General features: G+C 37.1%; 1 protein-coding gene across 2 annotated transcripts in view; it reads left to right on the plus strand.

Annotated features, from left to right (window-relative positions):
- LOC101859563 (tubulin polyglutamylase TTLL5) overlaps window positions 1-11,721 on the plus strand; it is a 45,954-nt gene that overhangs the window by 1,096 nt on the left and 33,137 nt on the right. For both annotated transcript variants that reach the window (XM_005096651.3, XM_035969280.1), the window contains exons 2-13: window positions 1,949-2,136; window positions 2,838-2,947; window positions 4,958-5,040; window positions 5,547-5,653; window positions 6,238-6,301; window positions 7,058-7,124; window positions 8,098-8,180; window positions 9,403-9,472; window positions 9,840-10,026; window positions 10,619-10,710; window positions 11,068-11,175; window positions 11,615-11,696. In XM_005096651.3, coding sequence (XP_005096708.1) covers window positions 1,994-2,136; window positions 2,838-2,947; window positions 4,958-5,040; window positions 5,547-5,653; window positions 6,238-6,301; window positions 7,058-7,124; window positions 8,098-8,180; window positions 9,403-9,472; window positions 9,840-10,026; window positions 10,619-10,710; window positions 11,068-11,175; window positions 11,615-11,696 — 1,196 coding nt within the window. In that variant the 5' untranslated portion in view covers window positions 1,949-1,993. The remainder of the gene's footprint in view (window positions 1-1,948; window positions 2,137-2,837; window positions 2,948-4,957; window positions 5,041-5,546; window positions 5,654-6,237; window positions 6,302-7,057; window positions 7,125-8,097; window positions 8,181-9,402; window positions 9,473-9,839; window positions 10,027-10,618; window positions 10,711-11,067; window positions 11,176-11,614; window positions 11,697-11,721) is intronic.

An 11,721-nucleotide genomic window follows, 5' to 3' on the forward strand; every position in this document is an offset into this window, starting at 1 on the left:
GGGGGGTGAAAGTACTCAGGAAAAATAAGGAAACTCAATTGTCTTCACGAAAAAAGTAAACCTTGGTATCAATCATCAATGTAAACAGGAAAGAAACATGCATTTGATGGTTTTGAGGAAGCTAGCTTCTACTCAAGTATACCTTTGAGTTTGGACTACCTACTCCTGTTCAAATTGCTCTGTGTGCACAATGGAAAACAAACGAACCCATCATTTACAGTATCAGGTTACATGAGCCCACTGAGCTTGCTCTCGCACTGCTGGTGTTAAGACGGATTGTCACAAATCACCTCTGTAGTGGATGTTAAGTGCTAGAAGTTCCTCAAATGTAGTTCTGTAAGGTGGGTGGTGGGTGTGATTGAAGACACTGCATTGACCCATATGGTGTGTGAATTATTGTGTTTGTGCACATGTCTGTGTTTGTGTGCGTATGTGGTTTTTTTAACAGGAAGGTACTGCTCTGACTAGTGTTGGTTACATCATCATGATCTGATCTAAGAGCCACTTTATTTGTGTCACAATGTGGTGGAATCAGGCAATTTTTGGACTTATATAGAGTTATAATTGTTATCGTCATGAAGCTTGTTCACTTGTCTTGCTTTCAATGAAAAAATTACCTATCTAGCTGCAATAGAAGTCTTGATATTTCAGCTTGAAGGGAGTCGGGGTCATCTGGTTTCAGGGGTAAAATAAGCGAGAAAATGGCCTTTAAACCTTGGTGCCTTCCTAAGCTTAAGAGTTCTTGGAAACTGTAAATTTACATTTTTATGCTTTATCTTTGTGTTTCAGTAAAATCCATAGAGAGCAATATGTATTTTTAAATAGACTTAAAAAGGTGTTGAAGAGCCAAAAAAATAAAACTTCGGTAAAAATTGCTAAACTGGAAGAAAAATGCCATTTTCTATTTCGTTATTTTGACGAGTGCCTGATTTCACCACCATGCCTCACATAATTTTAGTTCTAAGGCTCATCAGCATCACTCTCTTCCTGTCCCTTGCTTCAACTTTGAACAAGACACATGCCCTATCCAGCTTGCTATACTTTTATTGATACGGCCATACTTTCCATGATGGCAGAAAAAAAAGACCACCGTACTGTCACAGTTACTTCCCTTAATTTTCTTCAGTATCCCTCTAATTTTTAATTATTACGGTTTACTGAAAAATTCGGATGAGTTGAACACAATTGCCAACCACTAACATATTTGTGATATCTGTACCCATTGTATGTACAGTATGATCCGCTTATATAGACATGCTTTGGGAAGTGGATTTGTTGTCGATATGTAAAAATGTCAATAACTGAAAATATAGTCAAAGAGGAAAAAACAAGGAGAGGTCAGCGGTAAAAAAGACAATGCTATTTTTAAAGCTGGTTGCTTCCCTTGATTCTTACACAACTACACATTACACTGTGAATCTAACAAGAGGCGGGGGGGGGGGGGGTAGATTTACTGTACCAAAGACCGAGCAACGTGAGGCACACACTACACACCAGCGTAAACTTTGTTGTAGCAGCCTCGTAAGGCCTGTTTATGGCCGCTTGCTGAGGAAAATGGAAAGGCGAGGCACTGACTCCCTGACCGTGGCACTTGCCAGGGACAGACTGAGAATGGGATGGGGAAGGGGAGTGCACGATCGGGAGTAGGGGTAGGTAGGTGATGCCCAGCGCCCGAGACGCTCATGTCTGTGAGGCACTGTTACTGTGTTGGAGACTTAACTGTGTAGGCCCTGCATGACCTACTAAAGCCTGGTGTGTTGGATAGGCTACTTGGCGGGCATGCAGACTTAATGAAGAACTATGTTGACCGATAGCTGTTCATATATTAAATTCTTAATCCATGGCATAATTTGTTCTATGAGCTCATAAAAACTTTTATTGAAATTAAAATTCTATTTTTCTCTCTCCTTAAAAATTTATGTAGTAATTTGTTTGTGTTTCATTTCAGGCCAATCTTCTTCTATAGATGAATGTATTTAATGGATAGTGTCAAATGGCAGCAAGAGAATCTCGAGCAGCTGATTCGGATGGCAATGGGTCCATGACCCCGTCGGAGCAGAGTGACAATGATGAACGCAGTGAACATGACTCAGACTATGAGAGTGATGATGGGGAGGACCATCACCTGGACTCAAAGTAAATGAATGTTCTTTAATTATTTTCCAAATCTGTGTGCTGACAAACTTTCAGGATAGCTATTTTGTTGAACATAAGTTTTGCACACAAAATTTTTTTGTATTGAACCAGCAGAAATTTTAATTCTTTAAAAATATGCTGAAAACATTACCGTAAGGCTGTCATAATTTTTTTAATGTTATGTTGCTCCCGTTTTGACTTTTTCTTATAGATTTTGTACGGAAATTGCTTTTGAAATCCTTCCAATTAATTTTGTTAATGGGCTTTGGCTCAGTATTAAAAAGACTTATGGTTTTTCTCAAAATAATAATTTGATTTCCTAAAATTAAAAAATGTTTCAACAAAATGAGACTGTTAATCTCGGAAGTCTATTTTTGTGTGTGGATTCCTGTAGGGTTGTTATCTTTTTTTTCTGTGCAGTAATAGGATAAGTCATATGTGAGGTGTGCTGACAAAATGAGTTACTTCTCAGATTTTAACCGTATGGAAATTGATTCATCAACTTTGTCGTGGAGTTTGCACAATTTGTAAGTATGGAATACTAAAAGACATGGTAGACTTGAACAAAATAGCATCAACTGAAAAATAATAAATCTGACCCCAGTGTTGACTTTTGGACAATAATATCTCCATTCTTGGATTGTGAAAAGTAACTCATTTTGTCAGCACGCCTCACATATATATTTGTTTCACTATTTCAGGGGCAAGTCACTCAATGTCCAGTGGACAGGGTACAGTAAGAGAGTTCCGGTCGTCTTGTTTAATGCTGAGACAGTCCTTAGCAAAAGGACAGATCTCAAAACAGTTGGAGGTAAGTTTTGCTTTATAATTATAGTATGTCTTAGTGGGTGCTTGTTTTATATGCCTCCAAAGTCCACCAATCAGATCCTCTATATGTCTAATGTTGTGAGCACTGGATTTTTTTTTTTTTTTTTTTTTTTACTGATGTGAAGTATTGTGAACGAAGGGAAATTGTATGGCAAAGCTTGTCTCAATATATTGTGTTAGCTTCTGCAGTATAGATTATGAAAAAAGTAACTAATGCTATAACTGTGATAAACTCTGACATTGTGTCCAGCAAAGTCGGAAAAAGGTGATATTTTTGGGGGTTGGTCGGAAAAGATGGATTTTGGTTGGAAGAGAGTACCCAATGTCGGAAAAAGCTTGGTACATTGCCGTTCGGGTATTAGGCCTACTGTGCCGTTAGTGCCAGAGTGAGAGTGGTCTTCCAACGGTGTCTCCGTCTACTCCCGATGAAAGAAAGGCATTCTAGATCACTAAGATCAGGTGATCAGTATCTTTTAAGAGTTCCTAGAAAAGGGGGTAAAAAAACTAGCTGAAAAATCGTTTGCCCACCTTGCTCCCTCAGTTTCGAACTCTCTTCTCCAACCCTTGAGACATACAACATCTGAGTCTAAATTTTAAAAATCTTTAAAGACACATTTAATGACATCATTTTTATGTCAGTAGATTCATGTTCAGTACAATGTTATGTAAATGACTATGTATCCATTTATGTATTTTGCGAATTGCATTGTGTATATTATTTTATTATATACGTGTTTGTGCTCATTTCGTAACGATGTGGAAGCGTGCACGTGTGATAAGCAAGTAGATGTGTGTGTGTGTGTGTCTGTTTGGCATGCATGTGTGTGCACATGTGTGCATGTAATGTGTGCGTGAATGTGTTTGTGTGTTTGCGTGGGTATGTGTGTGTGTGTGTGTATGAGTGTGTGTGTGTGCGTGTGTGTGTCGCGAGCGTGAATATTGTTTGTACATGCATTTATGTAAAGCGCCTAGATTTGTGTTTACATGGAAGTGGGCTCTATAGAAATGATCTTCAGTATTATTATTATTATGTAGGTATTGCTATTGTTTTTAAAAAATCCTCCTTCCCTCCATACCTCACCTCCTGTCCTTTGACTTTGATGTTTCGTCAGCGTGCCGCGTGTCTGTCTAATGCAGTACAGTAAGAGGTTGAGGCAAGGACGGTGGGGAAAGTTGCGTGGGTTGTTTTTATTGCATTAAATAGAAGCCATTGTTATCAAGTCATATAGTCTTGAGTTAGTCAGTTTTATTAGTCGGCAGTTGAGCATCACGATGGCGTGAAGTCAAGTGCTCTCTTTGTGATTCATGATTCAGTGTTGTGTTAGTCTAGATTCAGACCGAGAGTCCATAGATGTAATTAGTTTTTGAGGTCTAGAAATCTGTTTTACGATGCCTTCGTGTTTTCCATTTGTATGTGATCGGGTTATGAGGTAGGCCTGGCAGATCCAGAGTTAGATTTAAGGTTTAGACATCATATTTGCCTTGCCACGTGTGATCAGACGTTATAGAAAGGCCTGGCGAAGAGACAAAGACTTTTATTATGAAAGAATAGAATTCTTCTGAATATTTTGATCCTGGGATCTTTATTAAAGCGGCCGTGTGAATTCTCCATCTTCCTTTAGGACCGAGGGTGATATGCAATTTAAATCATTATCAGATCTGAATTCTGAATAGCTATGCCCAAATCTATATTTTGATTTCAAGAGATATGAGTAAGTGCCACTTTCTCCCTGAGTGGTTGAAAAACCCACAGTATAGAGACTGGTTACATGCTGATGGCGTAGGTGGTAGGTTTTTTATCTTCGAGAAGGATTTTTAAAAAGTGGACACCCTGATCCTAATTATGACAGTAGATTTAATGGGTTTCTAAAAAAAATTGTTTAAAAGTCGTGAACTATGGTGAGGTGACTTACTGTTATCATCAGTTTCATTTAAATAACATGTCATATTTTATAAATATCTCTTCAGAAAGACTTTCTTTTCTATTTCACAGAGCGGTATCACCTAGCTTTCAAGTTTGCCTCAACAGAATGCAAGATTGTTCGGAACATTTTTTCAGGCCATGGATTTCATGAGGTACATTAAATCAAACGAATGTTAATTACAGATTGGGGCTGCCATTGGGTTTCAAAATGACAGTCTTTTGTAGTGACCTGACCACGCATAGAGAATTATGTAGAAAAAACCAAAATATTATCGTGTATTCACTCTGAAGGATGGCTTGATCAAGCAAGTCAGTTGAAAGTTGTAAGAAATTGTACACTCTTTCCCATATTCGTAGTTAAATGATTAGATAATTTATAGCATACTATAGAATGTGTAGGGTTCTTGTTATATTGTGAAAGCTCTTTGATGTTTTTCATATTCATGTTGGCCATGGCATTTTAGTATATTTTTCACATACATTTTTGTGGCGTTACAGAAGCTCCTTTCAAGATTGACAATTTTGATAAATAACTTGAGCTTGCTGAAACAAATTTTTTTTGGTCTCTTTGTTTCTTCATATTTTACTTAAAAACGATAAAGTATGTGTTGCTTGTTCCACACATATTTGTGAACTTGTTGACTTGCCTTGTCTGCAGGTACATCCGAATAGTGCTGATTACAATTTGATATGGAGTAACTCTCATCTCAAGCCATTCACACTGAGAACTATGTCAGAGTTTCAGAAAATCAACCATTTTCCAAGGTAATTCCTTTGTTGGTATTTGTTACGGTCTTCCTTGCCATAATGTCATTTACACATTTGTCTTTCTTATCGGCTCCCAGCAATAAGTTAACATCATGTACATTTGACAGCTTGTGTACTCATTTAGTAAACCTTTTGTTTTAAAAAAAAAAACTCTCATTGTAGGAAGTGGAGAAACACCTTGTTGGAGAGCAATGTCATTTACACATTTGCCTTTCTAATCGGCTTTCATCAATAAGTTTACATCATGTACATTTGACAGCTTGTGTACTCATTTAGTAAACCATTTGTCTTTTTTTTTAAAACTCTCTTTGCGGGAAGTGGAGAAACACCTTGTTGGAGAGCAATGAGTCACAGAGAATTCTGATTTTCATTCAAATAACTCCAACGTTTGTAACTTTATTTTTCTACACCTGAAATACAGTTTAGAAAAAAAAAAGTTTTGTATTGGAGTAAAGCACTTGTGGATAAGATAGTGTTGTCTTTTGCCCCAGTGCTTTTGATACTTACTGTTTAGCAGTCGCAAATGTTTAGTCCGAGCTTTCAGTTAGGCTTCATTCGTATTCTTGTTTCTATATTTTCAGGTCGTACGAACTGACCCGAAAAGATAGGCTTTTCAAGAATGTTCAAAGAATGCAGCAAATAAAGGTAAACCTTTTGTTTATGACTGACTCATTGTGAAATGAACTGATCTGGCTTGGGAAAACAAATAAATGGATAATTCATGATATTTTAAAGCAAATGGAAGAGAGAAGTCAGGCAAAATCAAATTTGGAAATGTAATGCTTTAAATAGGGAAATAAAGAAAAAAAATTATGAAGCAAAAGAAACACAGAAAATGATCAGAGTAAAATAATAGTAAAGAAGAATCAAAACAAAGGTAGCAACTGCATGCATTCTAAAATGAAAGAAGTGAGTGGGTAATAAAGATGCCAATATACAGGTTGCAAAGTATCAGAGGAAGGAGCAGGTGGTTGGAGGCGCCACTGGTAGGTCCTACTTCTTTACTTTCCCCTCTGTTGTTTCTGTCTGTCCGTCTTACTGTTTCCCAGCATTAAGTGACCATTATTGTGTTGTCCTACTGTTTACTCAAACAAACAAAAATCAGAGATTGGAGGTACTTTAAGGGAGTTTGTCAAAATGTATAAAAAGAAACTTTTGAAAGATAAGTGAGGAGAAAAACCTGTGATATATTAAGAAAAAAAAGTAGCATCAATTCTGTAAAACCACGTACATGCTGCCGTTAAGAAAATGAAATGAGGGGAAGCTACTCTTTAGCATATTACAGTGAAACAATTCTGTTTTTGAATCATTTTCTTAATGGAGTTTTATCGTGTTAACATTAATAATAATTTCACTTTTATCCATACATGTTTTGTCATTCTTTTTCTCTTCTGTTTCCAGGGACACAAACATTTTGACTTCATCCCGCCAAGTTTTGTTCTTCCAGGAGATTATCAAGATTTTTGTTGTGAGTCTCTGATGTGTGTACTCGTATTACTGAACTTACTGTTCTTGGTCATGTTTCTTGTATTGATTAACAAAGACTGTATGTTATTTAACCCTTCGTTCATCATATGCTGTTCACTGTATTTTGTTTTCACATCCTATTTTTATCTCCTTTTCCTGGGGCAGTGCCACTGACTGATGTGACTTTAGGCCATTCCCAAAGGGGGGACATTTCTCGTTCAAGCCTATTTGAATTGTAAATGGGCTGACTCATGTCACGCTCATAACTGTGCCTGATCTACAACAGGGAACTGCTGCTTTTTCTTTCCTGATCCTTACTATTGTCATTTTCTTCTACTTCTTTTGTATGTTTGTCACTCTCTTGTGACCTGTTATTTTGGGGTGCCTTGATAGTCGAAGCAGACCTTGTGCTGTTGAAGCTAGAGAGGTGAGCAGAACAAGTCTGATTCCCTGTAAAGACTTCTCTGTTGACACCCACCCCTTGGCGCTCATATGACCGTATGCAGTTGCGAGTGCCGTAAAACCCACTACTATAAAAAAAAACCCATCTCCTTTTCTTCTATCATTGAATGTCTATTTATAATTATTTCTCTCTTTCTTTGTGGGTTTTTTTTGGGCATTTGTTTCTCTTTCCACACACATGAACACATGACAGGCACAGATGCACACGTACACACACTCACTCTCACACACATGTACTCACACACTCATACACACACACACACACACACACACTCACACTCATACACACACACACACACACACACACACACACACACACACACACACACACAAAATCAACTTGCCCAGTGTAAGACTCCCATCATGCGTCCCTTTTCAAAACGACATATGAGGGGAGTCTCACACTAAGCAGTCAATATACACATGTGTATGTATTTATATAGTTGATACTTACCCAAAGTATAGATTGAGCCTAATGTTTTACATAATCTTTTTTCATGTCTGTTTTGCAGCAAGTTTTCTCAAGGATAAAGGACCATACATTGTGAAACCGGTGGCATCATCACGAGGGAGGGGGGTGTTTCTCATTAATCATGTGAGTTTTGTGAAGTAGTCAAGTCTGTATGTGGGTGGTTGGTCTGGTGTGATTAGCTCTTTCTTTCCTATTAAACATCAATCGTCCTTATCTCTCATCCTTTTTTTGTATTTGTCACTCTCTTGTAACACCTCTAATCTTCAGCATTTATATGACCTAATTGTATTGCCAGTGCCGTAAAATATTTACTAAAGCAAGTTTGTGTTAGTAACAATTCAGCACCACTTTTTTCCCTTTTGTAGGTTGTTGGTGGGTTGGAGTCACATTTATGGTCTTTTTTAGGTTTTTTATTCTGCCTATCCAAACTCTCGAAACCATAACAGAACTTTAATCCCCTGAAAGAGAGGAGGGATATGAGGATCGTGATACATGCAACCTTGTGTGTTCAGGTCTCTGGTACATTACCTCTTTGCCCTTTGCTATTCAAATGGAACCCAGATTTTGTACCAAATTCCTTTCATCCATTTTTTTTGGGTTTTGTTTTTAAATTGTAAATATCGCCTCTGGTACTACTAGCAGTTTGTTAAAGATGGCAGCCATGACAAATACTCAGATTTCCTCAGATATACACCAGTGCTCAGTGTTGCACTGAAACAGATTGGATTGTAAATTTTTCATGCCCCATGGACACAATTTTGGTCATTTAGTAGGTGGGCTGCTCAAACCCTGCCTGTTAGGGCCAATTCCTGCTGAAAAGGATTCAGCTTGGAGCAGACAGTCTGACATTCTGGGTAAGATAATGTCCTGACAAATCAGCTGAATCCACATCTTCTGTGTGCAACGACAAAAGGCCATACATGACAGCCCCAGACCAGTAGCAAAAGTAATGTTTTAATGAGAAAATACCGTTTTGTCTCAACAAACATTGTGCAGGCTGCATCTGACAAAAGTCACTCATAGCAGGTGTCCTTCAGATCAATCTAGTTTGACAGTACAATCTGAACGATATAGTCCCAAAGCTATTTGTGGATGTCATAATGAAGGTACTAAATAAGTTCTTTTTGAGCATTTAAAAAGTACTCGTATTAATGAATGTTGAATGTTTATGTTTCCTTCTATTTGTAGAAGTTCCAATATATTGAGGGAAAGCACTTGGGTGTACAAAGGTATTGTTTGTGTGAAAAGAACTTTTTGAAAGGGGGATTGGGAGGGGAGGGGCAAGGCATAGAGGCCATGTATCATGTTGATGATGAATGACTTTTTTTCCCCCCTTCCTCAACAGCCTGACCAAGTACCCTTGGATGAAAACCTTATCGTCAGCAAGTACATCGCAACACCTCTAGTCATTGATGGTCAGTCTCTTCTTTGCTGCTTACATGTAGTTAGACTTTTGGTAAATGGATATTTCTTTGTGTATAGAGAGTTACAATGAATCTGCTGATAGTTCAGAAATGTACATGGGTTCATTACATGTGGGAAGGCCGACAATGAAATTTTTCTTCTTTGCAAAGGCAGTCAAAGACACTTGTATCTTTTTTCTTGAAGCTAATCTGTCAGATCATTTGTGCACAGCTGAAAGGCATATATCAGCTTAAAAAATGTTTTTCGACTTGTCACAGTGTACCGATAAAATCATATAGAATAAAACCGTGCTGTTCATATTTTCCACATTACTTGATGTCATTGTTGACAGTATTGTGATGCTGTTTGTCTTTTCAGGGTTCAAGTTTGACATCCGTATCTATGTAGCTGTGACTTCCTATGATCCGCTTATGATCTACCTGTATGAAGAAGGCATCACTCGATTTGCCACTGTCAAGTATGAGAAGAATGTGAAACACATTCGGAATCAGTGCATGCACTTGACAAACTACAGCGTCAATAAGAGGAGCCAGGACTATGTCAAGTAAGTTCATGTCTAAGCTGGAATAGTCCATACAGATATCTCAGAAGAATATCATGCTTGGGTTGCAAAACAGGCAAAGGGATTAATTAAGGTGTGGGCTTGTAGAATATGTTATTAATAAAAAGAAATAGGTTATAATAAATGTTGAAGTTGGAAGTCGTTTGAAGAATCTCACAAATTTTGTTCCTTTATCCCTTCATATTTAGTACTCGGGAGGATACAAAAATGTTCCTTTTGTCTACTTCCTTGATTTCGAGTGGTGAGAATATGACTTATATGAGATAACCACGAAGGGAAAAGAAAATTTGGTTTTGCAGAAATTTATGTCTTTTGGGGGGGGGGGGGGTCTGTTTTAAGGAAAAATTATGTTTTTAATTATAATATTTTTTATATTTTGGATAGCCTCAGGGTTAGTATGATGTATTTCATAGGATGATTTTCTGGCTCTTCTTGATTTCCTACTTGTACTTGAGTTTCCTTATTCTCAGAATTTAACATGTATTTGTCTTTATGATTTCAATTCAATCACTGAGTTGATAGATTTCTAACCAACTTCTTGTTTTGAATTATGTGTTTAAAATTTTTTTCACAGGAATGATGACCCTGATATTGAGGACTATGGCAATAAATGGTCTATGGGTGCAATGCTGCGATATTTGCGGTCAGAGGGCAAAGACACTGCTGGTATGTATAGTCGGGATATTGAAATATGTTTGAGCTAACATTTTGCAAAAACTTGGGTCAATACATGAAGGAATACAAGTTTTCATATTCAGGCTCTTATGTTATTTCTATGTCTGTTTAGTGGGGTTTTTTTTTCGGGTGTTGTGATCTGTAAAACTTCTTTAGACAGAATTGTTAACAAATACTAATTGTGTTTCATTGTTTCTGTTTTTGAGACCTCAGCTTGATTATTTTCTTTGTCTTAGCCATTTAATGTTTTATAAATAATGAGATTTCTTATTTTATCCTGATGATCTAGGACTGTTGTACTTCATTATTGCAAATCAAGTTTTTGATTTTGCCTTTTTTGTATTTCAGCCCTCATGATGCGAATCGAAGATGTGGTTATCAAAACCATACTGTCCGTGGAATCGTCTGTTGCCACTGCCTGTAAAATGTTCCAGCCTTATCGAGGGAACTGCTTTGGTATGTTTTTTACTTTTCTCAGGTAGAATATTTAGGAGTAGAACATTTGATTTTTATTAAAATAGTTTTTAGTTTAGTAGAGGGTTTTACGGCGCTCGTAACTGCATAAGGCCATATGAGCGTCAATATTAAAATAGGGCTGAATTGAAACTGCATTATGACTGCCAGGATTTTTATCTGCATTGTCAATTCAGATTAAATGAGTAAAGTTGTGAAGACATTTATTCTTAGCTGAATGTTTACAAAAGAGTGGGAGAGAAAAGAAGAGGGGGCTTCATGTTTTTGATCAAATAAAAAAATTCATTTATTTTAGTTTAAAACTCTTTAAGGTGGTGTCATGAGTTTCTAATGAACAATTTTTTATTCATACTTCATTATCATTTTTATGTACACCAATATTTTTATTGTTTACAGCATCATGTGTTAATTTGTTTCCCAGAATTATATGGCTTTGACATTCTCTTAGACGAAAATCTAAAACCGTGGGTGCTGGAGGTGAACTTGTCTCCATCTCTGGCATGGTAAGTTGTTAGGATGACTAGTACT

This window comes from Aplysia californica, unplaced genomic scaffold, assembly GCF_000002075.1.
Source record: "Aplysia californica isolate F4 #8 unplaced genomic scaffold, AplCal3.0 scaffold00134, whole genome shotgun sequence".
Taxonomy (NCBI): domain Eukaryota; kingdom Metazoa; phylum Mollusca; class Gastropoda; order Aplysiida; family Aplysiidae; genus Aplysia; species Aplysia californica.